The following is a 26,675-nucleotide window of genomic DNA, read 5'->3' as shown; positions in this document are numbered from 1 at the left end:
AAACAGTGACTAGAATGCCACAGAAACTGGATAATAAAATTTTAAAAAACCAAACTGATATTTGTCTTATTTTGCCTGTCATTTGATTTTAAGGCATTCTCTTTTTCCTCATAAAGGTTTGTCTGGATCAACTTCCAGATTGCACCAGTCATCTACCATTTCATCGTTTGCGACACTTCGAAGGGATCGGTCCAAGGTAAGTTTTAAATAAACTGCTGAAGGCAAATGTCTGAACTGCTTGAAATAGTTAAGCCCAGAGTACATTTTGTGTAGCAGGAAGTGGGATTGCAGTAGCCTGGGAGAGGAGCAAGAGCTGTGATCTAACGATGTCTCCAATTCTTCACTTTCTTAAACGAACTGGAAAACAGACAAACAACTTATTGCATTTCAAATAGAGTTATAAAACAAGGTTTAGAACCAAAAATCAGCACTGCTAATAGGAAATACAGAGTTGAGAGAGTATATGCAAAGAAATGCAAAGTTAATAGAATAAAATTTAGTAATGAGATAGGAGAAGGAGTTCATTTTTTTTTTGTGTGTACTTCTTATAAAGTATTAATTACAACATGTGTTTTGTGTGCCTTGTGACTTCTCCAGGAGAGACCAAAGAGTGCCTTGGAACGTTTATACTCTGGAGACCACCAAAGAGGCAAGATGAGTGCAGAGGAGCAGCTAGAAAGAATGAAGAGACATCAGAAGGCATTAGTGCGGGAACGCAAGAGAACTCTTAGCCAAGGAGAAAGGCAGCCTGTTTCATCTCGCCCTTTCATCAGGCCCGTGTCTGCAGACGTAGGCTCAGTATGTTAGATATGCCTTAAAAGGACTAAACTAAAAATATCTTTGGATTTATTTTTCCTTTTTTTGTTTTTTTTTTTTTTTCCCCGGCAAGCACTTTCACTTGAGCGTGTGTGATGCTTCTAGTCCAGTTAAATTAGTGTTCTGTGGTATTAAATGAGTTCAGAGAGTGTGAGGAACAGATGATGTTTTTTACTTGTAGTTATGGTAAATGTAGCAGGTTCAGCAGGTAAGTTGGTCAGAGGTTAGTGATAAGTGGAGATGCCAGTATTTTGGGGTGGTTTCAGAGCCATGTTTTTTTTTTTCTCCTTGGAATTGTATTTAGAAAGTGACAGAAGCTTGTACAGTTTTAAAACTGCTTCATAATGGAATGGGCCTTTTAGAATATTGTTTCTCACCATGGGTGTTTTTCCTTTTAATTCGTAAATTAGCCTGCACGATAGTTGGTGGTAATATCAGACCAAGGTGGTATTTGTTTGTTCTTTTTAAAAAAGATGATAAATGGATAATCAGTTTTAAAATCTAATCATGCTGATTAGGAATTTATGTGAGAGCTAATGTATTCTAATTGATACAAATTCTTTAAATCTCAAAATGTAGAATATTCTAATAAGGCTCAAATTTAGGCTGCTAAAGAAAATATTTTTGTTGCTTTCTGAGAGTAAATGCTGGGCAGATGAGAAGTTTATAATGATACATTTTGGATACTAACCAAAGCAATTCTGATTGGTAAAGTTACCCAGTTGCTCACTTGGTGCTAAACCAGGATTGTACTGTAATTGCACTTATGCTGTGGTCTTTTAATTTATTTTTTTATTTGGTCCACTAGAGCTTTAGAATGATCACATTGTTTTACCTAATTCATTGCACAAGATCTCTTGCTTTTAAATTGTCACTCATCATACCTAATGCCTCTTTTTTTTTTTTTTTTGCTTGCTTTTAATTTGCAGAATTTTGTAGCTACTTTAAAATTTCTAACTGGACTACTCAATTTTTACCAGGCTTAATTGCATTTAGTACATGTGTGTCAATTGCTGGCATTGAAAAATCCTTATAATCAGCTTTTCATTCCCACTGTTCTGTAGCACTAATTTGCAGCCAGTTATTTGTATTTACTTTCCCAGTAAATACAACTGCACTGCTTGGAGACATTCATCTGTTTTGTCTTCTGTTTTGCTATGACAAATTTTTTAAAGACAGTGCATAATGTTTCGGAACTGTAGTATTATAGTACCACTGTTACTTTCATACTTTAATTGGAAGAAATAAATCTGAGCTTCTCATGTTTTCTGACTCACATAACATACACAAGTTGAATTGAAAAGCTTTCATAACACTCGTTATTAACATTTGTGGCAAACACTTTATTTATAAATTTGGGTGCCATCTTGGTCTTTTTCTTGCTGTAAAGAAGTAAAATAGAGTTTTTCAGCCCTAGTAGTGTTTTGTAGAGGTCATCTCTTGTACCTATGGGGCTTTGATATGCAAGAGCATGTTTGATAGCACAATTACTTACAGCATTACAATTATTTAGCAGCCACAATGGCAAACAGTTAAATGTATAATTGAAGTGCTGCTCAGTGTGTAACATTTGCTTTAAACATACATTGTATGTGTACTTCTAAATTTTAATTGGTCAGCTCTCAAGTGTAGGATGACATTTTAAGTATTGATCACAGTACATGAATTCATTTGTTATATAAAATGCCTTTTTAATGTAAAAGTTGCAACATCAAAGCCAATAAAAGAACTGCTTCATAAGAATGGTTTGATGTTTTTCTTACCTACTATATAGCAACAACTTGAAAATGATACTGTGTATTTCAAATATACTATCTCAATCAGGCCTGGTTCGAATATGAGTAGAAAGATGAGTTTGGAGTACTCATATGAGAAAATCTTCTTTTCTCTGTTGAATTCTGTAATGTATTAAATTTTGAGATATAATTGCCTCTTACCTACTTAACTTTTTAATATACATGGAAGATACTTATCTTCTGAGTGAATACTGAGAGCTTGTGCATGAATAGGTTTCAATTAGATTTATTAATGCAAGTGACATAATGAAGTCTAAGGACTTCATGTGGAGTTCAAACCCCATCCAAAACAAGCCAAAGATTTGTACCAGAAATACTGGAGATATTTTTTAGCAACTTAAAAGTGGCATGTTTGCCTGTTGATTCCCTCAGAACCCTGAGGAGATAATTTTGTTGTTGTTGTTGGTTTGCCTCTTCTTTTTTTTTCTACTGCTTTTAATATCATCTATAGTAAAGTTGCTCAGATCTACTGGATGGAATGATGCTACAACTGAACTTAATTTTTTGAACAGAAAGGTATTGGTAGTGTCCTTAAGTATGAGTTTATATGTAACTGTATTGTGTGTAGTTGTATAGGGACTACTGTGCAGTGCTTTTGAGTACTCTACATTATGCAGCTTAGTTTAAATATGCTAAATTTAAAAATCGATAAATATTAAATAGTTCTGATTTATATTGCTAAATATTCACGTTTTAAAGACTGTGTGGAAGACTTTTGCAGGTAGCTAGACTCTGCTTTTAGTAAAGTCAGAAGAGCTTAAAAGTCAATTTTTTTTTTCATTCAAGACAAGTTAACACTGATACACAATGTATTATCAACTTCAAATAGTAGGTATTATTCTAAAAAGATATATAAAATTTTCAACTTGTGATTTTCAACCAGCACTGTAAATAGCATTCCTGTGTAGTGATTCAGAACCACACAGCACTGCCTCTTTACAATGCTAAGGACTACTCTGCCAGCCTGTAGGCCCACTGGTAGTGACACCTGTGATTCCAAAGGTGTTTTTCCGTGTGTGGCTGGTTCCATGTTCATCAGCAAATGTAAAATTTGGATTAGTAAATCTCTTAGAATGTAATACTGCTGAACATGTAAAATTAAACCATACTCTGAATTCCTCACAGCACAGCAACAGATCAAAACTCCCACCCTTATGTACCAAGAAATGCAGTTTTATTTTCTTTCTGTTTTCACTTCAGGGGTTTGCCCTGCTGATTCTTTCAGCAGTGTAGCTTTTGCTGCAGTAGTAATGTGCATTGCTGTATGGTGAGGTTGGCAGTATGGTTGAATGCTGTTAATTGTTTTGTATCTATTACCAGTGGAAACGAGAGCAAGAATTTGATTTGCAGTTACTTGAGAGGGCAATTCGTGGAGAAGACAAGGATGAAAATGAGTGGTTAAAAGTTCAGCCAGTAGCAGTGACAGAGACAGACCTGGAGCCTCAAGACTATGACTTAGATATCAGCAGAGAGGTAACATTCACAATCTTTTGCCTCCTTATCCTCTGTCCCAAAACATTGACCTTTCTAAGTTTTAGGCACTGATTTCTCATCTTTTCTTTCAAAACTTTGCTTGAAGTTTGAACTAAAAGGATTTTGGGTACTGAAAATTTATTACCTGGCACCGTTGTAAGCTTTGTGTTTGTGCTGTGTTTTAGTAGAAAGAAGAAATTGAAAAGCTGGCTCTACTCTTTGAAATATATGTCTCAGGATTTAAAGGGAAGAGTGATTAAGTCAGGGAAAGTTCTGTAAATTGGGGGAAGAAAGACGAGAAGACAACATAATGAGTATTTAAAAATGAGAAGCAGGAAAGAAGGACAAGTTCGTTCCCCAGAGCTACCTCACTACTTTCCGTGTTGACTGGCAAATAATGATAGAGAAGAGGAAGCATGGCTTTATTTGGGCTTGAACAGAAAATGTATTTCTGTCAGCTTTTGGAATCACTTGGTCGGTGTGCTGGGCACAGGAGAGGTCTTTGCTCAGCTGCAGTAAGGGGAGGAAATGTCAGTTTGAAATGCGATTGAGCCATCTGCTGGGAAGGAGAGAACACAGCAAGTGGAAAGGCTGCAGGGGGTACCTTGTGCTGTGTTAAATGCCATGGGAGATGACAAACCAGAACAACTATTAATGGTAATCAGACTAGTGAGCACCTGTACTCTTCTGAAAGCTGTAGGCAGAGTATCATTTTACAGACAGAGATATTTGTAAATGGTTTACTCCGTGAGTTGTTATCTGTTGAACTCCATGAATGGATTTATCTTTCAGTTAATCTTTGTATAATTTTTACATAAAATACAGTGCTTCTGTAAACTTCAGAAACAGAAAATAACTTCTGTTCTTCTGTCTTTCCTTGTTGCACTCTGCTATTAATTTTTCTTTTCCAGAAGGCCTTTGGGGCTATGGGAATCACTTTGTACTCCCTTTAAGCCTTGAATAGGAGACACTTTTGCTCGTAGACATTTCTGTCCTGCTTCAGAGTAACTGAAAGAGGTCTGAAGCTCTGAGTGTAATGCTTCTTTCTCAGTTTACCCAGGTTAAAATCATACATTTGTGTTGGAAGGGAACTTAAAGATGATCTAATTCCAGCCCCCTGCCATGGGCAGGGACACCTTCCACTGAACCAGAGTTCCATCCAACCTGGCCTTGCTGTCCTTTTCCATTTCATGTGGCCATTCTCTTCACCTGGCAGGCACTTCTGTGTTTGAGGTCCCTCTGTGCCTCAGAAGGAGACATGCTCTGTTCTGTCTTTAAGGAAATCCATCTACTCTTGCAATGATTAATAGATTTGCTATTCTGAAAGTGACAGGATGAGCTAATGTGGGTTAGATACAATATGGAGGTAGAGATACACATTAAAAAAAACCTATACATATGTCTATATCTAGACCTCCAGAGAGGAGTTGGATTCAAAAGTAGGGAAGTGTAGTGGAAAAATGAGGATTTTTCTGGAAGCATTGGCTTTGGGTTTCCTGAGAGGGAAGTCTAAAAACTTGAGGCTGTGATTTTAATATTGTTGGGTGTGCCAGTGTGTGCTCTTGACATGAGATTTCCTGTGAATTACTCAGCCTAAGCACTGGGGGTTAGGTCAGGCCACTTTACATAATCCATTGCATTAGCATGAACCAAGGTCAGTGGTGACAAAATTTAGAATTATTTTCATTGAAAACTTTAACTTTTGAAGACTCATTGCCGCATGAGTATTTTAACAAAATTCCAATAATAATGAGAAAAAAATAGTTCTCCTTTACTTGATTTCTGTTTATTCACACATCCTCTATTTTTGTTTTCAAAAATAGTCTGTTCTGTATGGTAAGAATTGATTTGCAAAGTTTGTAAACTGTATTTTCATTGGGAGGAGTGAACAGTTCCCACAAAGTAATTTATCCTAGTAAAAAATTGTTTCTAGCTTTTGTGCAGTCATACTAAAATTTTCAGTCTACAGAATTAATTTATGCAATGTGTTGTTACAATCACACAGGATAGGGTATTTCTGTTTGCCTTTTTTTCCCCTCTGCTGCTCTGATTATCCAGTCCCAAAAGAATGACACCCTAGGTTAAAACTTTCAGTAATATTTCCTTTCAGATGTAGGAAGTTCTGGCTGGCAAGACACAAATATCATGACATCGATATCTCCGGGTATCCAGTCAGTCTCAGAGTGGTTGCTTCTTTCTGCTGTAAGAGCTTTGGGCAGTGTCCTATTTTGGGCTGTAAGCCTGAAGAAAGGTTTTCTGTTGATTTTGACTTCTTCTGTAATCCCTTTAAATATTTGTTCAATCTATCTTCTGAAGTAAAAAGAATCAGAGGGAACACTGTTGAAAGGGCATCAGCTAGATATCCAGAAGAACTGTTAAGTGTCAGGTACATGTACTGACTGTGAAAATCCATGCTTTATTCTTTTCACTCTGTTTTCCCATTGAGGAGGATTTATCTCAATTTCTTTTGTTATTGAAAACTCGATGCTTGCTTTCTTTCTACAGTTGTCAAAACCTGAGAAGGTTGTAATTCCAGAACGTTATGTTGAGCTGGAGCCAGAGGAGCCTCTTTCTACAGAAGAACTGGCGGCAAGGCAGCGTAAAGCAGAAAAGATAAAGAATATTCTTACTAAATCAAGGTTAGGCTGTAGGGTTTTTTCCAAATCTTACACAGGGGCTCATGTTAAACATTGAGAACTAACGTCATACAGCAATCTTTATTTCTGTTGCCTGAATGCAACTTGTACCTTTGAGAAAATGCACTCAGAATTTATGTGGCGTACTCAGAGCTGTTTTTTAAAACAAGGTAGAAGACATACTGATTAATTTTGTGTATGTCCATTTTCTTGTTTAGAGTCCTAAAACAGTAGTAAGTCCTTACCAAACAACTCTCATCTGAGAGTGAGGAGGAAGGAAAGGCACAAAGCTGGCCAAAAGCAGAAGAAAAGTCAGCATGAGAGCAAGTTTGTTGTGGCCAGAGAGCTGGAGTTGTGAAACAACACTTTTGGCTACTTACAGCTAATATAGTCAACTGAAACATTCAGTTTCCAGAATTTGATATGTCAGGTACCTGCTCTCTCTTTGGAAGGGCTACAGGTTTTTCCTTTTCCTCTGTGCACTAGCAAGGAATTTTGCTAACAACTTTAAATAAATAGCATTTTTGTAGTGCTTTCATTTAAGCACTTAAGGATATTTCTAAAAAAGGACTTTCACATGTTCTTAAGGCTATGCAGAAATTGTGATTGAACGTGTGGTGACTGTCATTTTTCCTTGTGTGCTGTAGGCATTTGCATACAACATCAACCCTGCTTTAAAGAACCGCAGTAAAATACGGAGCTTGATAGATGAGATCTGAAAACTGCTCTCTGAATCCAAGCTTGTTCTTATCTGCATGGTGGATTCTTTATGTTTGCAAATGTTAATGTTGTTTTTCACTTTCCCCCCAGTATGCACAATCTGCAGCCTACTGTTGCCCAGGACAAACACAACTCGATTGATTTAGATTCACAGCTGCAGGAGCAGGAGCGCATCATTACCATTTCATATGCTCTGGCTTCTGAAGCCTCTCAGAGGAGCAAGGAGGTAGCAGGTAATGCTTAGTTATTTACAAAATAACAGCTATTCCTTACCAGCTTCTCAAGTTGTGTGGGGTTGTTGCTGAACTCCTGGCATGAGAGAAAGTTTTAGTCATTCATATTCAAAATAGTGAAAAGTGTGTGTAGGTAACAAATGGAGAGGGGTTAATGATTCACATTGAGTGTTTGGCCTCCAGTGGACAGGATAAAGGAGGCAAAATACTATGATCAATAGGTTAAGAACTTGGAAATTTGCTCTAACCAATAGTGCTAAAAAATTAGCTTTTTAATTCTCTATAATTACATTAAATCAAATATTTCTATGTTCATTTTTTGAAAGTAAATGTGACTTCAAAAAACAATCAAGCGAAGAGGATTTAAAATCTTTTTTTTTAAAGAGAAAAATTCCCTTGTCCAGTGATGGAGATGAGGCTAGAATAATTTGCAGCTTGAGCTATGTGCAACAGGCTGAAAAAGAGCTTGTAACATGGGGATTGGCATGTCTGGTCACCAGGATGAGAGGTCAGAGCAAGACAGCTGTGCAGGAAGTCTGCTTGATGCCTGGAAATTAATAGATCCTTTGCAATATGTTGCTAAAAGTGATAATTTCACTCTTGATTGCTTTATAGTTGAAATAAGTAAGAAATGTCAAGAGATTTGTATCACACAGTAATCCATGCAGCAGCGATTTCCCCAAGTGTCTGACTGGCCATTTATAACTGGCACCATTCACTGTTCCAGTGGAGAATGGAAATAATGGAAACTTCAACTATGATGGAGAAAAAATATGCACATTTCTCATCCAAAGTTGTCAATTTAAACTTATGGCTCTTGCCACAGCAGCCCTTAAGACCTTCCCATTAAAGACAGATGATTCCAGTATCGGGATGCGTGACGTGCATCTGCAGTAACAGCGTTGATTGAGTGTGGCTGTACACTCAGGGGTGCAGTGCCAGCTGAAACCTGAGGGGGGAATGGCATTTTGAGGGGATGGAATACATTTCTAAGATAGGAATCTTGAGACTTCAGAGAGTTTCTGTGGGTAATTTAACTGACTGACAGAGAGAAAATGATTCGCTGAGGAGGCTGGACATTATAAAGCTAAACCAAACATATAGAAAAACAGAATTGTAAAATCATGGGAGCAGTTCAGGAATATAACCTTGTGGCTCTTCAGGCCATGGGTGTATCAACAGGGCTTTTCCACAGGTGCTTTGGTCCCAGTTCTAGAGACCAGAACCTCGTAACAGGTACTCCAAGCCTTTGGTTATGGAATGGGAATTTTTTTCATGAGGTATGAGAGTCATCATTTTGCCACTTGAGTTCCAGCTTTTGCTGGGAAAAGGTCACACATCTGGGCTAAGATCAGCCCAGATGAACACAGCCAGTACCTGAAATTATTCTTCTGTGTCAGAGCAGAGTGCCTGCCCTACTCAAAGGTCTTCTTGGGGCCAATTAAGTTACTTCTGGGTGTGCCTGAACTTGTAACAACTCTACAGTACTGAAATAGGTTTGATTGTTTTAAATGCTGTGTAGTGAATTTAGTATACTTTTATTAATATAGGTTTTTTATTTATGTATTTTAATTTTTTATGTTTAATTATCTCAAAAGTGTGATCCGTCAATTTTTTTTAGATATGCGCAACCACAAAATTCTTCTTAATTCTTTAGTTTCCTCAAAGAGGGAATTAAAGTGTGTGTTGGCACTGAAACGTTTAAGTGCTGCTTCAGAAAATTTGCAGTCAGTTGTGGGATAAGTTTTAGTTTCATTTTCTTTGTGAAGCATAGCAGCTACCTCTTTTGTCTTTCAGACACTGAAAGAAACCCTAACACAGTAGGCAAAGACTAAGGTTTTCAAGGAATTCCAAACTTTTATATTTGTGCACAGCTTTTGTTGCCACACTTTTATCTCAAAAACTCACTTCTTGAAACATGTCTTGCATTGATTTCAGTTATTTCTTACTCCTTTAAAAGTAAACAACTTCCATGGTATTCTTAAAAAGAAAAAAAACGAACCAGAGTGGTTTGGTTTTAATGGAAAATCTACAAACCAGAAAAGAGTTCTGGTTTTTTAGTTATGGCCTATTTTCTGATGAACTGAGGTGGTTAAAAAGGAAAGTATTTGACACTTTGCACAGCTGATTTTACATTCTCATTTAGTCTCATATTACAGATTCCTTCACGTTCTTATTTTTGTAGTTTGATTTTTGAAGTATGGGTTATTGTTTGCTCCTTGATGATGAAGCAGACCACATCTGAAAATCCCAAACTAATTATGTAGATTGTTTTACAAAGATTTGTTTATGAAAAAGAATGTGAAGCTTAATTTTGCCCATTTTTCAGGGGTGAGCACTTATGTTAGAATATTATGCTAATATAAATCTTTTAAGATAAGTTGTAAATTTATCTAACCTTAGCATTTTAGAGTTTTCTCTGTTCCTAATAAGAAATCAGTCTTTTGAGCGGAAATCATGCCAAGAATCTGGAAGATTAAAGTCAAATACAAGAGTATCAAAAGTCATTTCCTATGTTTCGTGCTTTGGCCTTCCAAAACATAAAACCAGAATTTTAGCTTGAGTTTCAGTTTCTGCAATTTTATGGTTATTGTCTTCCAATACTATACCATTATTCAGGTTTATAAACAAGAATAGTTTTATTCATTGTATTCTTTATCCTGTATTTTCAAGCTGAGGTATAAAAATGTATTTACTGTATCATGCACTGCACTAAGCAAAATGTTATACATATGTGTAATTTTGTATATATTATTCTTCTGTTTATTATTTTGGTTTCTGCTCACTGGCATATAACAAAGGAAATGTTGAAAACCTGTACAGCCTCAGTGAAGTCTGGAAATCAAATTAGCAAATATAGGTGCTGGTCCAGAGCTTCCAAAGCTTTAAAAGCAGGGCTGAGGAGAGTATGTCAGTGTTGTGTGCCTTCATAATGTTCCAGTGAAATTTCATCTTAAAATTGGTTGTCCATATTCTCATGCAAATAGGAATCTTTATTTTTTTGATTTATGCAAGGAGTAGAAAAAAGCAGCAGGTAGAAATGTTGTTTACCTTGTGTTCCCTGTGACTACAATAGTGTAGCACCTCATTCATTGCTCATCAGGTGGTAGAAAATTAAGGTGACTCCGTTTATGATGTGAATGTTTGATTGTGCAGCCTAATTCCTGTGTGTGATCCCTTCTAGCTCAGCAGTTGACCTACCCACCCAAAGCACCCTCACCTTCTGTACCACAGCCACCTCACTCCCCCTTAAGCAATGGATTTCACTACACATTTGTTTAAACACCTTCCAAGTAAGAACTAACTGCTCTTGGCATGTCTGATCTGCCATTGTGCCTGTGCTGTGGCTTGCTAAATTTTAACTCCTTTACTAAACCAAGATTCCATCTGAATGAAAGCATGCAGCTACTTTTTCAGGAACCTTTTGTCCTTGTAAATATTGCTTCTAATGAGCTAACACGTGGGCTGCTGAAGTCTTCAGTTAAGTGCTGTTGCTCTGCAGGTGAGGTGCTTCCTCAGTCCGACTGTGGTGAAGGGAGGAGACCTCTGTGCTCTGGGTAACAGGGGGCCAGGTTTTCAGCAGCCTTCTGCACTCTCTGGTGGCTGCTCAGGGCATACAAAGAGAGAATCCAAAGTGCACCCCTGTACAAGCAGGGGCTTCCTCTGTGGGCTGGTATCCTACACATGAGCTAGCATCAGAGTCTTAGCTGAAGTGAGCTGAAAATTTGGCCCTTTGTAACTAATTCTGCAATGTTGTGTTTGACTTTGATCATGCCTTTCATTGGATCATGTTAACAGAAGACTGGGTTTGTCTCTGGTTAGGTTATTTTGCCACTTCAGATATTAAAATCATGATAATTTTGTTGTCCTTACAAAGAAACATCTGTATTTCTGTCTCTTCTCAGTAGCATTTGCAGAGATTTCCCTGTTTGAAATTGGAGGTAGGAAAAGGTGTAAATATTGTATGCAACTGCTGAGTGTGCCCCTAGTTAAGACACTTGTTATGCATCCATATTTATTATGGATGCATATTATTCTTACCCTTCTGATTTTCTTTGGCTTAATTTTATTGCCTGAAATTGAACAAGAAAATAAAGCAGAGATAAAGTAGTAAAGAGGGTTGCTTGAGTAACTCAAATAATTGTATGGTGCCAGAGACTCGAACAAGGGGCTGGGGCTGACCTTCAGAGGTCCCTTCCTACCCCAACCATTCTGTGATTGCAGACTGACTTAAAACCATGTCTAGCACATGTCTGTACAGAGATATACACAGATATACAGTTACAGATGTATATTTATATAAGGTTATGTTTTCTTCAGAAAAAGAAAGTAGCTGTGATATGCTGGGGACGCAGGAGCTTGAGCATCAGTGGCATCATGAGACAATTGTTGGCTTAACGTGTCTGTATGAATTGTTCCTTCTGTCAAACTGCAAAAGGCTTAAAAAAAAAAAAGTTCCCAGCAATTTCTTACTGCTTGGCATTGGCTGACTCCCTTCAATATTTAACCATGTTTTATTTTCCTTCACACCAGCCAAAGCAGTAAGTGAGCACTGACGTGAGACTGGAGGCAAATCCCGCTTTGTGACACGGCGTGGAGGACAGAGGAGATTCTTTTCCAGGTTTCTGTGGAGATACTCCTTGGCTGGTGACACCTCCTTCTGAAAAGACATTCAGAGAATGATAGGGGGATTTTCTATGAAAATGAAGAGAACTGCAGATCATTTTTTATTTACTTCAGTTTAGTTCACACTTTTTATACAAATACACGGCACTTTTAATAAACTCTGTAAAATACTGACAATGTATTTTTAGAATGATGTATTTTAGGTTTTTTTTTTAATCAAGGGCTGAATTCATTTTAAAAGACACTTCTTGTATAGATACTAAAAGATACTGTTACTTCCCCCTCAGGCTCAGATGCACATCGTAAAGTTTTGTGAGGAAAATCCTGCAAATTTGAAGAAACCTAGAAGCACATTGATAGGGTATGGATAGAGCTAACACGGGTGACAGGTTTGGTGAAAGGGTGTTTCAGATTGAATATTTTTGTAGAGTTAATCACCCACCCTTTTGGCCATTAAATAATCCATTGCAAGAACTGTTAGCTTGAATTTCTAAATATTAGTAACCACTGTATAGCTGAAATTTCCCAAGAAAGCCATAACAAAATCCCGTTTTAACTCCCTTTTTTAATGATCCCAGATGATTAACTTAGTGGTATCAATCCACAGTTTCTTAGGTTGCCCTTGAAAGTAGTGCTGCCCCCTGTATAACAAACAACTAACAAAATTTTTTTTGGAAGTTGAGTTGTGAAAGAAGATGATTTTTAATTAAAATATGTGAAGTAAGCAATAAGCAATTACAGTGTGTCATTTGGCTAGTAAATACATATTTTTCTTCTGATTTTTTTTCAATAGACATTACAATGTGATGTACTGACTAGTATTTATCCTAGAAACAGCAAAACTAATGGAATGTGGCACCTGCTAATTTCCTGTGTATGTTCACCTGGTGCTTATCTTTGCCAAACTTTGAAATTCTGTGCTGTACTTACGCATAGGGCAAAGGGTGAGCTGGTTAAAATAAGAAGAAAATAAGACTAAATGTATTGCTGCAACTATACTTTAAAAAACCCTGTGTATGCATCGAATGCAAGACATGCAAAAACTTCCCAATGTTATGTAATTAGTAGCTGAGTTCAGCTCTGGATGAGAAATAACTGAGAAGTACTTCTACAGTATTTTGTGAAACCACTAACTTGTGTATTCCCTGTATTCAAGTAGTAGCTAAAAACCCCTTGGAATTGACCTTTGTGTTTCAGACTTTAAGACAAATCATCATATATTAACACTATACTCAGAAATATTCTTAAAAGTATATATTTAGCTAATGCAATCTATTTTACCTCAATACTGCCAGTATCAACTTCAAAACCTTTTGCCAAAATAATGATTTATTTTTGCCTTTATAAAAAAGTTTTGAAAGCATAAATGAATATTTTGCAAGAAAACATTAATTTAAATAAAATGTAACCGTTTGGAAAATGGTATATGTACAGATTAAAATATTAACATAACTGCCTCCTGTTGCCTCTGTCTTGTCTGTTCTCTTATCAGTGTCCAGCTAGTTGGAAATCCGGAGTCATTTGTGCTTTTATCACATTTTGCTCTTCTTTGGTTCAAATCCCATTGAAGCTCTTCACTTTTGCACTTAATTTACTGGGATTTGAATCAGGCTCTCTCCACACCAATTCTACATTTTGATGATGATTATCATTGTTAGTTGATTTTTTTGTTTTGTTTTTAGAAATGTTTTCTAAGCAATTGATGAAATCTGTCTTTATTCTTGAATAGCAAGAGTGGGGTGTTGGCAGAGGGGAAGGTGGTGGGCAATGGCAAAGCTGCAGCTCACTGGCAGCATTTGACTTTCCAGGAATTCCTGCAAAAGACATCCAGGCTGATGGAGAGCACTGGACATGTTGAATTCTTCTGAAAAAAAAAGCCTATTAAAAGTGTTTCTGTGGCTTAGTGTTGACTGCACAAACTCGAGGGTGAGTGTTTGAGGCTGTGAGTCCTTGGATTTTGGATGTGAGTGGCAGAAATTGAGAGCTGAGCTGCTGTAGGATGTGCTCATCCTGTTTTTGTGGGACACAAGAAAGCAATGAAGGGGAAGGAGCACAGACAGTGCTGCTCTGCAAGGTGGGACAGATGCTCATTCTCTTTTCTTTGATCACACACACAAAATCTGCTCATTCAAGCTTGTGTGGAAGAGAAGGATTTTGCCCTAAACAGTTACATCATTGACATTTTCAACAAAACCAGTCTTGATTGAAAGATTTTGGTCATGTCCCTAGTTAATCCCATATTTGGGAAAAAATTAGAAGATAATTTTTCTTCCAAAACTTTTTGTCGAATATGTGAAATGCTGTTCTTAATGACCATATTTTGTAAGGATGGGTGTAGTTTTTAAATAGGAATAACTAGATTTCCTATGCATAGAGTGTTTGGTTTGGGTCAATTTCCTTTTTCAGTTCTGTTTCTTTTAATCTACATGCTCTTTTCAGGGTATTACAAGCTACTTTCTAATAGTAAAACTAGAAAAAAATTATGTGAACTTGCAGATCAATATAATTTTGGTCAGAAATTGGACTTATTTTCCCCTCTGCCTATTGAACAATGAAGTGTTTGGGACTAATTGAACTCACTGATTAGAAAACAGTGTCAGTTCTTTAGATTGTGCTGGTTTTTAATTAGTGTTTTGTAATGTTATACCAAGAAAAATTTTGGAGGCTGAATTCTCTTCCCATATACATCTGTTTCCAATTTCTTCAGCTGAAGTTATTAAATGTTTACTGCCCAGCTGCATTTATAAAATACAGCCTGATAGCTGTTAATGGCACCTCTTTCGCCTTTCTGGACTTGCACAACAGCCCCCACCCCTGTTTTTCACTATTATTTTAAAGTTTGTGTGATTGCTGGGCTGCAAGGAATTGTGCTGAGCTCTAGGACTGTTTGTGCATCTGTATTATGCTGTTTGTTTTAAAGGACTGGGCAGGTAAGTAGTACTTAGAGGCATCCAGGCTGTTTTGGAATACTTGGGAAGGAAAAAACCACCACCACCACCAAGCCCCTCACAAACAAAACCCACCAGAAGTAGATGCAAAGGTTTTTCAGGAAACTACTGAGACATTCTTTTCTGGACAGTATCTTAGGTGTGGATGGAAGAGCTACTGAAGGATGCTACTAAACGTGTGTGCTGCTATTTCAAAAAGCTCTTAAAGCCCATCATGGTGGTTGGTTTGGATACCCCACAGCCTTTGGAGGGAGAGGTTGGTGTTCTGAGAAGGCAGAGCACTCCCAACCTATTTTGGTACTTCACACCATTATTTTCCCCCTGCACCATTTATTCCTCTGACTTCCAGATCTTCAAATATATATCTATGTTTTTTATATCAGTATCTGTTCCCCTCTAGGAAACTACATATTTCCCAGGTGTCTTAGCAATTAACTTCTGGATGTTCTATGAAGGAAAGACCAGATTTACCTAGTGTCAAAAGTTCGAAGATGCAGAAGGCAGGATGTGATGTTACCGCTCTGATTTATGTCTGTCTGTGGGTATTTTAAAGTGTTTGCTTGTGCTGTGTGTGTCTGTGTGCCCATGTACTGCGTGGTTATAAAAAGAACAAAGCCATGTACAAGAAAAACATGAAAAAATTGGTATATTTTCCACACCTGGTTAAGATTCCCATTGGTTATTTGGCTGTATTCAAAAGGCTAAGATTTTTATTGCTCTACTAGCAGAAGCAACCTTTCTTCATAGTGGAGCAGTACAAAGAAAGAGCACAAAAAAATCCCCACATCACAGTGCCTGAAATTCTGTTTGAACAACTGTATTGATTGGGTCTGACCCCTTTACATTTTTTTTCCATTATTTGAAAAGGTGCATCTAACTGCAGCTGAATTGAACCAACCGCAATGAACTTTCCATGAAAACTTCTTGAGATATTTCTTTAGTTCAAAGCTCTGGAATTTTAAAGAGCATTTTTAATACAAGTCTGTTGAGGTATCCTGTGCAACAACCACACTTGGAATGTTAAACTACAGGTAAATGTAAGAAGGAGGTAAGATTATAAAAGCTGCTGTGAAATTGCTGGGAGATGGTGGAATAACTTCAAGTGCTAATTATAAAGTAAATAAAACTAGAAAGTATTGAATATATGGAAAAAGTAAGTGCACATAGAAAGTATATGCACATTTGAGCACTGTTGACTTGTTATTTACATGCCAGTGCTCCTGGTTGCCTTACAGAGAGTGGAAAACAACCTCCAAAGAAAACAGAATTAGCATTTTTGGAGCAGCTGTTGGTGAAATTGTGTTACTAGATGTAAGCTTGAAGGACAATGATGTTTTCTTGAATCCTCTTACCAGGAGCTGTAGCATAAGGAACCGCTAAAAGAAGGAAGAGATTAAGAAATCAAATGTGAGTAGTGAGATTGTAGAAAATAATGGCAGAGATGTATCTGCAAGCAAGGTGTAAGTAAGAGGCTGAAGGGTGAGGGTGGCGAGCAGGCTGGTGGTGGGAAATGAGAGGTGGTAAAAAGGTGCAAAGAGCTCAAATGCATAGAGTTGGACAGCAGTAAAATGCTTCTGTGAAAGGACTTGGCCCAAGTTGTAGTGGAGAAGGTAAGAAGGAATAGCTGGGAAATGAGAATGTTTTATGTCCCAGTACAAAAAAAATACCTTGTGAAAGAATTTGAAATAATTAAACAAGGGAGTGGGATATTGGTGGTAGTAGTGGATGAAGGAGAATCAGTGATGACTTCAGGGTAGTGTTTTGGTAGCAGGACAATTGTCTTTCCTATTGCCAGTTGCTGTGCTTTTTTCCTAGACAGCATCTAAAGTTCTTTCAGTCTTGCCTTTTAATTTTTCTTCCCTGGATCCATACGGACACCATAAATGGTACTGGGTTTGGACAGATAATAGCACAAACAGTAAGTGTGAGCTCACACCTGTACATCAAAATTAACTCAGCTTGGGTTAAATCACCAAGTATTGTGTTTCTTTAATGCTGTGCAAAAACTAAGCAAACTCACCTCACATCACAGTGCTGTACATCTCTTGCACTAAGATATTTTTCTCAGGAAAAGTGCAGGGGTGACAGGCTTAAAAGCAAACAAAACCAACTTTTGCTCTGTCCCTTCAGTTGAGGGTGCCTTGACACATGGTCCCTTCTCTTAATCCCCTGACAGCTTCCAAGAGACTGATGCAAAGAGCCGTGCCAGGCTTTGATTATCAGATATTGCACTGCCACTTATTCTCTTTGTCTCCTGCAGTTTACAGAGGCAGCTTCAGTGCATAATTTAATCCCTGTACTGGGGACTGTAGCAAATCCACGGAGATTTCTACCAACCGTCCTCTCTGGCATCAGAACAACATGTGCACATCGTCTTTGATGTGAATTCCCCAACCAGAGCCTTAGAGGGACCTATAGCTTTGAAGCTGGCCTATAAATTGTGCTTTCAGGAATCAAGTTGTCAGCCTCCTCTTCAGGAAGAAAGGGAGAGTAAACTGCAAAGCAGTTGCATGAAACTACAGGGCAACTTACAGATCTGGTTTCCTTGGCCTTGGAGAATTCTTGCAGGATGTTGAGAATCCCTTTTTACCTGGCTTAGAAGCACCCTCTGTGACTGCCAGACCCATGGGCACTGGGGCTGTGATGGAGCTCACTGGAGGGGTTCCTGGTTCCAGGGCAAATGGAAGGGGAACAGGCACACCAGTGCATTTGACCTTGTTCAGGTGTTTTCAGTCTTCCAAAGCCAAGTGCTGAGACTGCACCTGTATTGCTCTTTGTGTGAGCAAATTTTCAGTGTGGTTTAGAAACAGATGAAAACTTAGCAGATGTGATGGTTGTTCTGTGACAAATCTCTGTGGCCTAACTTCAGTCCTTCCCTGAGGTGTAGGAGAACAGGCAGACTTCTGCCTTTCTATTGAGATGGAAATTAACTGGTCTTTGAGTTGAGGAATTTCAGTGGACAAGTCTTGTTTTAACAGACAAATGCACTTGCCCTTCTTGTTAGTCAGTGTCTGCTTATGATGTGTTCTGCTGTCATCTCTGGTAGTTCCTTCCACACCAACTTGAAAAAGCAAAGGGCTGGCTGGAGTCAACCAAGACGTGGACTTTGATTTTTCCTGTGTTCCCTGTCTCCATTGAGCTGAAACCATCCTGCTCCTACCCATGCCACTGCTGCTGATACTGTTGTAGCAAATGTTGCTAAAACTGACTCCGGAATTGAAACATTCACTGCACAACCTGAGCTAAATCGCCTTTCATGGTACATAGGGAGAAGCTTATGCTGCTTCATAGATCAGTCTGCAAGTTCTTAGAATGTTTATAAATGTTAGGCAGAAACAGACAAGACTGTGTAGAATAACTCTTCCTATTTTAAGCAGGTGAGTCTTAGGTCAGCATAACAGATGTTACCCCAAATCTCATCAGATGTTCATATTTGGTGTTCTGCTTTTGGGGGATGAAAGTTGTGCTGATTTTTTTCTTTTTTTCCCCAGTCAGAGCTGTATCTAGAATAGTTTAATTTCAGTTTATTTTTTTATCTTTGTGTGTTCTATTTATTTATAACTGAAACTGATGGGCTAATCAGGGAGGCAAGAGGCTGAGTGGAAGAGCCCCTCATTTTGTCTGTCAGTAGAGAGCTGTGCAGGGCTGGCCAGCTGAATCTGCTTTTCCTGGGTCTTTCCAGATCCCACCATGAATCTCTGCATGGCTGCATGCTGGTGGGAGAGCTCAGAGAGCAGCACTGCTGGGACAGAGAAGGCAGAGAGGTGAGTGGCAGCCACGGCTAAAGGATTTCAACAGTGAAATGCTGCGGTTTGAGTTTAGCTTGAGTGTCTAACCAGGAAAACCTGGAACTGGTCTATTAGGAAAGTGATCAGCTGATCTCTTAGGGAGGCATCTCACTCTCTTTCCTAGAGATAGAGCAGCTTTCGTAAGTCATGGCGAGTTCTTCTCTCTTCACAATGCACAAGCTACTTAAATTTTTTCCCTATGTATTAAAAGCTTGCAGTATGGGGAAAACAGAAAAATCTACACAAATCAAGTACAAATGATTGACCTTTAGTGGCTGCTGGAACATGGTTCTTGAAATGGAATGAGTGGAAGAGCTTGTATTAAATGCAGATTTAGTAAAACACAGTAATCAAAATCCACACTCAGTTTCTATTTACAATATTACTTTTATTTTTTCCATACTTATTCCAAGTCCTCCCCCAATAGCTGATGCTGCAATGTTTACATTCAACTAGGCAATGATAGTTCAAACTGCTGCTTTCCTTCAGCCGACTGGCTTGGAAACGTTGTCTGCACACCAGGAGTTGTACACAGAAACAGTGTCCAGGAGCACCTGGAGTGTCCCCCGGAACACTGCTGTGGGGGTACCAGAGGTACAGGGCAGATGTCCTGCTCTCCCAGGCAGGAGAGGCAGGTGATCTGTCTGACATACTAAGAGGAAAAAAAGTCTAAAAAGTTCTGGTATTTTATTCATTATATGAATGCAATGACTTTGCAGAGGAATGGATGTGTTTAATTCTTGCTGGGAGGAGTTGCTGAACTCCTGGCTTTCTAGGCATATCAGCTTGACTTGACAGCTACAGCCTTGTGCTAATTGACTCAGACCTCCAAGTGATGCATGTGCAGGGAGAAAAGGAAGAAGGGCTCGCATACTTAACTCTTTATTCTATATTTTAAAAAAGCTAAAATGATTTGTATATTCTTTTCATTATCAAAGTACACTTTCTCTTTCAAAGTAAACTGGTTTCTCTGGGAGGTGTTATTTTTAATAACAGCTCAATGCTCTAGCCAGGAACCAGTAATTCAAAAAATCACTCTTTTCTACCTAAAGGTAGAAATAACTACAGCTCCTCCCCCTCGTTAGAAAGCCAAAGAAGCAATTAGAGCCTTCTGCTGTATTACTCTTTTCTAAAACATATTCTCTATGCAACTGCTGTAGGACTAAAGATGGGTACAGTGATCAATGCTGTCACAAAAGTGAGCAATTTCTCCTCAGCCCTGCCAACACTAGCATCTATAGACAAAATCATTGTTTGAAGCTCTAGTACATCACAGAATAATGCTGATATTGGTATTTTACAACTAATGCAACATCACGTAATTCACATGTAATCTTAATAGTCAAAAATTCAAGACTGGGGCACTAACTGAATAAACCACTAACATGAAGCTTCCTTATCTGGCATGGAATAAGGGAAGGGATAGTTCAGATAACATTGTAAAGATTGGGCAGGAACAAAAACAAATTTATTTCTCCATCCAGGATTTTATACACTTTACAAAAACCAGTAATATCACTGCCCCCATAAAAATGTTATCCATGGCAACAGAAAGCAAATACTACTGTTTGTCATCTAACAGGGTCTTTTTAAAATCAAAATACAAAGATCTGTGCTGTAGCAGTCCTCCACTTTGCACTGTAACAATAAGGCTTACTGTACTTTAAATACAAAGCTGTTACATCTGCAGTTATGAACCACTGGCTTTCACAAACATCATTTTATAGTTGCTTTTTGATTCTTTTTTGTTTTCTGGAACCTCAGCTTCCTCATGTTTTTCGGTAGCTTGTAGCTCTTCTGCAGACTCCTCTTGCTCTGAATCAGAACCACTGTCAGAATCATCTGAACTCTCATCAGAGGAGTGTCCAGCTGCCTCCTCTTCTTGTTCATCTTCCTGAAACTGTAAGTTCAGATTATGAGAGAGATAAAATATTATTTCCTGGTAACTCCACTGCAGCCTTTAAAATGTCCAGTGAGATTGTTTCACTTAATGTCTTCTTTCATTTTGGTACTAAAATGGGTCATGTTGCTAAACAGAGGCCCATAAGACACAAACTCTTAGACAGAAAGCAACTCCCTGAAGTGGTTAATCATACCAGCTGTGACATGAATTCATCAGCCACTGGTTTATTTAGTTACAGCAGAAATCCTAAAGACACCATTCAGTGAGTCTGAAGTTCCAGATCACATCAGTTCAGTAATTCCAGTATTGACACTGGAATATTTGTCACAGAGTAACACAATGGAACTAAAGCTAGGCCATCAAGAATTCACATTTGTAACTGATCTCTGAAAGGACACTTAGCAAACTGCAGCATGAGGAATGCTGAAGTAATCAATGATACTGCTAACAACAATGCAGATGGTTATCCTGCCTACTTATGTATTCCTCAGCAACACCCTGATTTAATATATTAAAACTGTCACTCTGTGCCCTAATCAGACTGCTCTGGAACAGAGGTCTTCACTTCTCAGAACAACGAGAAGCATCGTCATTTATGAGCACCTAAATGAGTACACCACAGTGTACACAAACAGCAGCCAAGTGGCTGCAACAAGTTTGGCCTTTAACCCAAACCATGGAAGTCTGCATGGATTTTTAAACTCAGAAGCACCTTGTCTCAGTGAAGTGAAAGCCAAAGCATTGGCAAATGAACTCAGTACCTCGCTGAAGCCGAGCCCGCAGTGGCGCCGGTTCCGCCCCGACATGGTGCTGTCCATGCTCTGCTGGTACTGAGACTCCAACTCCTCGTTCATTTTCTTGTCTTCTTCCCCTGCATTGTCCAGGGTACTTTGGTTATGGTTATTCAAATTAACAAAGACACCAAATTACAGGAAGTCACATTTTCAAAGGCAAGAAGTTTAAATGCAACCATTCTAAACTAGGATCCAGTATTCCTGCATACAAACCATCAGACTTTAAAGCAACAGTACCAAGAGTGCAAGCAGGATGGCTTGGATACAAAGAGGAAGTTCCTGAGACCTGATGCATTCCACAGTTGCACTATGCAGTGTTATGTTCTATAGAACGAGGTAAATGTAATCAGTGTGAGTTCTCTGTGCTTCCAGCCAATACTGCAACATGCCCCAGCAAGGAGAAACTTTGTGACCTTCACTACATAACATGGGATTACTGTGATGAAATCATCCCTCAGATATAGCATCATGCCTTGGGACAATAGCACCACTCTTGTTTATGGAGCTGTATCTAAAACTGTTTCATGCATCCCAAATTACAAGGAGCAGTTACTACAGCTCTGCATTTTTCCATCCTTAGGAATTAGCAAAAAACTTAATTTTCATGAGCTACTTCTATAGCCCCTTTATTTACTTGAGTAAGCGGTCTAAAATAGTCAAGGTTCCTATGTACTTGGAAAAGGTAGGAATCTCTTAATTCTCCCCAGGAGGCCTACAACATTAGCTTTTAATTTGTATTTCTGTGAAGCTGAAAGGTTGTATTGCACATCCACACTTCCTCATTTGGAAATTAGAGCTGTATGTTATTGTAAAAGGACAAGAGCTCTATGTTAGACAAAGAAGTGTTAAAACCCCCAGCATTTTAACTTCTTGCTATTAACAAATGAGTACTGGTTCTGTATGACTTCAAGGAGAAGCATCACTTCCTTTCTAGAAATGCAGGTATGAAGGAGTGATTCTCAGTCTCTGTATGCTAAGAGCAGCAGCACCTGCAACCAATCCTCAGGCTTATTTTGGCCCATAGATAATTTTTCATCATGTGAAAAATGATCAGTGGAGGGCATCAGGGAAAGTTTTCTGGAGTGCTGACAGCTGCTATTCCACAAGGCTTTATCAAGGCTTCTCTCAGGCAGTGCAGTCCAACCCAGCTTGGTGCCATGTACTTTGACTTCCCAAGAAAGCATGATAAGGAGTTACCATGGTCCTACAAGACATGCAATTATTGCTGACTGCCTTGATCTTGCAGATGACCTTGCAGCTTTTACGTCTTTGCTTTACAGCTTTTCCCTCATTGCTTTAGGGCAGAGATCTTTCTATTCAATAGGTAACCAGGTCAGGGACAAATCAACCCCTGTTCTTTTCTATGTACATAGTTTGGATATCCTGGCACACACTGGACTTTAAAAGGCAAGTGAGTGCAGTCACAGAAACCATTTGTCAGTAATCTGACAGAAATAAGGAACTTCTACAACTCCACAGCCTGACCCATCTGCAGCTGCAGCCATGAATCTTGAAATCCTTCCCTGCCATATCTACCAAGCTCAGAGCACTGGAATGTTCCTAAATAAGGGTTAGATTTCCAACTTTGTATCAGCTGTTGGATAAACTGACCTGTCCTGAAGTGAGAGGTTGATCTGTGGTCTCCGATAACAAGGCGGCCAGTATGTTCTTTCTAAAAGAAAAGGCAGTTTGTTTTGGAGCTTTAGGGTGCACTGACAGCTCTGCCAACATCCTGGACATCTTGAATGGAAAAGGTTTGCTGTCAAACCCTGCCACCCAACTGCAGGACTGGAAGCTTTCCTAGCTAACAGCTGCTGCCTCTAGGTAAGTTTGTTTCATCTTTCTTTTGCTGAATTGTCTGAAAAAGAAACCCCAGCAACTACACACCCTTTGGTCTTCCCAGACCCCAGAGATAGTTCTATTTCACTCTGTTTCTTGCCACTGATACAAAAATTATACTACACGATGCTAGACAGGTGTATTCAGGTTCTGATCATTTACCCTTTGTCTGACACTCTGCAACAGTTCAGGCCGTGCATCTTACGATGATCCCGCTTTCAGACTGGTCACAGTGTCAGGTAAGCCCTTCACAGTGATGATTAATTTATTGGCTCAGTAGTTGCTCATTAGCAAATGTGTCCCAATAGGCAAGAACTGGCATTACACAGCAAGCAGCATTAAGTACCTAAGCAGACATTCAGATTAGTGGTAGTGGGATGCTTTAATGGGGCACTGTATCCCCATCCACTACAAAGTCCTAACCTTCATCTCTTTAACACAGCTATTTTAACTTACAAAATTACCGTATTCAAGCAAAATAAGTTACTACAGGTAAAAATGGTATTTTTTGAAAGTAAGTAAAAGTGCAATACTAAACCACCATTTTATACATTAAAAAATCATTATTACATTTAACCAGTTTTGGAGCATTTTTTGCAGCAAGCGTAATAGAAATTTAGTTTTAGTATATCTTCTCTCTAAAAATATTCCCTAGGTTTACTACTTTAGTGGTTCAGTCTTTAAGCGACCACTCTTATAAAAAAGTTTTTCCAGTGACAGAGGAATTTACAGACCTAGTAGGTAGGCTTGTTAATTTGTAACAAGGCCTGGCTCTCGGAAGCGCCAACAAGTAATTTTACCAGCCGGTCTGAAAGCATTTAAGGCGTGGGGCGGGGATGAAGCTGCGGCGCAGGACTCGACAACTTCCGAGCGCGGTTTTGTGTAACACGGCTGCTGCCACAACAGCGGTGAACCCCAAATCCTCCTCGAGGAGAGCCCCAAAGCCGGGCAGTTCGGGGTTGCTGTCGCTTGGCTCAGATCGCCCCGCAGAGCCCCGGTCCCCGTGCCCGCCCCCGTGGGGGCGATGGGCGGCGCGGCGGCCTCACCTTCGCGGCGCCCATCAGCCGCAGGAATTTCTGCTTCCGCTCCTCGTTGCCCAGGTCCGCCGCCTCCCAGCTGCTGGAGCCCTGCGGGAGCACACGCTCACTGCGCCCGCCCGCCCCGAGCGGCCCCTCCGCCCCGCCGCAGCCCGCCCGGGCGGCCGCGGCCTGCCCGCGTCCCGCCGGGGGCTCCGCCGCCGAGCCGCGGCCCGGCCGCCGCCCCCCGCGCCGCCAACCCCCTCCCGCCGCGCCGCCGCCCCGCGCCCGGTTACATCGGGGGAGGCCGCTCGCTTGAGGCCGTGGTGGCTCTGGGACTCCCTGGCGGAGCTCATGGCCAGGCTGGCTGACCGGGCCGCGCTGCCGCCTTCCTGCCGGAGCCGCTCCCGCGGGGCGGGCGCGGGGTGCGCCGGGACCGGTAGTTCCGGGCGGGCGGCGGCGGCGCGGCGCGGGCGGGCGCGGACTGCGTGTCCCAGAGGCCTCCGCGGCCGTGACGGCCGGGCCGGGCCCCGCCTCGGGGCGGGCGGTGGCGCTGCCGGGACACGGTGCCGGCGCTTTCCGGCACTTCCCGGCGCTTCTCGCTTCTGTCGGCTCTCGGGAGCGGGGACCCTGCCCGCTGCTCAGCTCGCTTCAGTGCCCGCCGGTCCCTGCTCGTGTGCCCCGCGTGGAGCGCTGTGTGCGCAGCTCCAGGTGTTGCCATGATCCCCTCAGGGCCGCTGGCTGTTTGCCGCCACTGCTGTTCATCACCCCCACACGTGTGCCAAACACAAATGAGGCACTGTCCCCACATTTATCACACCTCAAAGGCGGGTGCCGAGAAGGGGATGCCAGACTCTTCACAGTGGTGCAGGATGAGGAGCAATGGCCATAAACAAAAAGTTCCCCTTCAACATGAGCAGAAATTTCCTTACACTGAGGCTGGCAGAGCGCTGACCAGGCTGCCCAGGGAATCTCCATCTCTGGAGACATTTAGAAAAACGAGTGATTTTTTTTTTTTTTGACAAAGAGCCAATGTTAGTGTCTTAATTAGATCTCTTTGAGCAGGTTAGATCCATTCCAACCCAAACTATGATGATGATATTATATATGCTATGAAATATGATGTGATATGTAGAATATAATTATTTTCAATGGCTGTTTATACAGAACAGCACTAGGATATTGATGTTTTATTTCATGTTTGTGTTACTGCTCTGCTTCAGTGTGCAAAACCAATCAGAAAGGCACAGTTGTTACATTTGCTTTCTACAGCTTCTGTGGTTCTTGTTTAACAATGATAAATGAGCAGAAACAATAATTAATCTGAGAGAATCATATATTTGCATCTTTAACCTCATTTCATGTATTTAAATGTACAGACTATTATATAGAAACTGTAGGAATGGATTGATTTAAATTTTAACATTTAAAAATTGTTTCTAACAAGAGGAGTAAAATTGCAAAAAAACCCTGAAAATGATATTACTTTGTAAATTACAAACTCCATTTTTAGTAGTATCTAGCAGCCTTTTTAGTCTGTTTAACTTAATAAGAAGCATGGTAATCTAAAACCAGTAAAACTGTATTTTTTTTTTAAGTTTAGTTGTTGTTAGTGTTTCTGTACCCTTAAAGACCTGTGATCTCAACAAAAAAACAAGAGTGAAATTTTAACTTCATGGCTATACTTCCCTTGTAGGACAAACAGAGAAGGTTTGTCTTTGGGAAAAAAAGGTGTAAAAATTAAGACTGCTCAAATCAGCTATTATAACTGCGTTTTAGTTGTGGCTTATTGTTAGGTTCAAGTCTTTTTTGGGACAACCGAAATGAACTAATGTTTATGTGTCTGACCAATGGTTTGTTAATTTTGTTTTGTTTATATTTTGAATAATGATATGGTCGTTATTGTTCCCTTGTTTAAAATGCTCTGTTTTTGCAGGGAAAAGGTACCTTACCAAAGAAAGACATCCTAAACATTATATGGCAGCCATCTGCCTATGGGATCACTTAAAAATGGAGTCATCTGAATGTTAAAAAAATGTGGATTCTAGTATCAGAATGGTTACGTAAATGTTTATCTTCTGCAGATA

General features: G+C 39.7%; 2 protein-coding genes across 7 annotated transcripts in view; one reads left to right on the top strand and one right to left on the bottom strand.

Annotated features, from left to right (window-relative positions):
- PLEKHA7 (pleckstrin homology domain containing A7) overlaps positions 1–13,915 on the top strand; it is a 147,202-nt gene extending 133,287 nt beyond the window's left edge. For 4 of the 6 annotated variants that reach the window (XM_030948918.1, XM_030948915.1, XM_030948914.1 and 1 more), the window contains 7 exons: positions 117–196; positions 598–798; positions 3,933–4,085; positions 6,591–6,724; positions 7,532–7,674; positions 10,859–10,967; positions 12,208–13,915. In XM_030948918.1, coding sequence (XP_030804778.1) covers positions 117–196; positions 598–798; positions 3,933–4,085; positions 6,591–6,724; positions 7,532–7,674; positions 10,859–10,956 — 809 coding nt within the window. In that variant the 3' untranslated portion in view covers positions 10,957–10,967; positions 12,208–13,915. The remainder of the gene's footprint in view (positions 1–116; positions 197–597; positions 799–3,932; positions 4,086–6,590; positions 6,725–7,531; positions 7,675–10,858; positions 10,968–12,207) is intronic. The other 2 variants (XR_004060751.1, XM_030948916.1) reach the window with 2 other exon arrangements.
- Positions 13,916–19,403: 5,488 nt separating this feature from the next.
- Positions 19,404–25,016, bottom strand: C5H11orf58 (chromosome 5 C11orf58 homolog). Its single transcript, XM_030949723.1, has 5 exons — positions 24,885–25,016; positions 24,619–24,699; positions 23,345–23,405; positions 21,701–21,810; positions 19,404–20,936 (listed from the first exon to the last, which is right to left on the bottom strand). The coding sequence occupies exons 1-5, from the start codon at positions 24,942–24,944 to the stop codon at positions 20,727–20,729; spliced, it is 522 nt and encodes a 173-aa protein (XP_030805583.1). The 5' UTR covers positions 24,945–25,016; the 3' UTR covers positions 19,404–20,726.
- Positions 25,017–26,675: the final 1,659 nt, after the last annotated feature.

Source organism: Camarhynchus parvulus, chromosome 5 (genome assembly GCF_901933205.1).
Source record: "Camarhynchus parvulus chromosome 5, STF_HiC, whole genome shotgun sequence".
Taxonomy (NCBI): Eukaryota; Metazoa; Chordata; class Aves; order Passeriformes; family Thraupidae; genus Camarhynchus; species Camarhynchus parvulus.
The sequence above is the reverse complement of the archived record's forward strand: the minus strand, read 5'-3'. Positions and strand labels throughout refer to the sequence as shown.

Bases quoted from the DNA above. Each gene is read 5' to 3' on its own strand.
- C5H11orf58 (XM_030949723.1), bottom strand. From the start codon at position 24,944: ATGAGCTCCGCCAGGGAGTCCCAGAGCCACCACGGCCTCAAGCGAGCG. The intron at 23,406-24,618 runs GTGAGGCCGCCG...CTTTTCTTTTAG, and splicing joins GGCTGATGGGCGCCGCGAAG to AAAGAACATACTGGCCGCCT. The intron at 20,937-21,700 runs GTACTGAGTTCA...CTGAACTTACAG, and splicing joins GCGGGCTCGGCTTCAGCGAG to TTTCAGGAAGATGAACAAGA.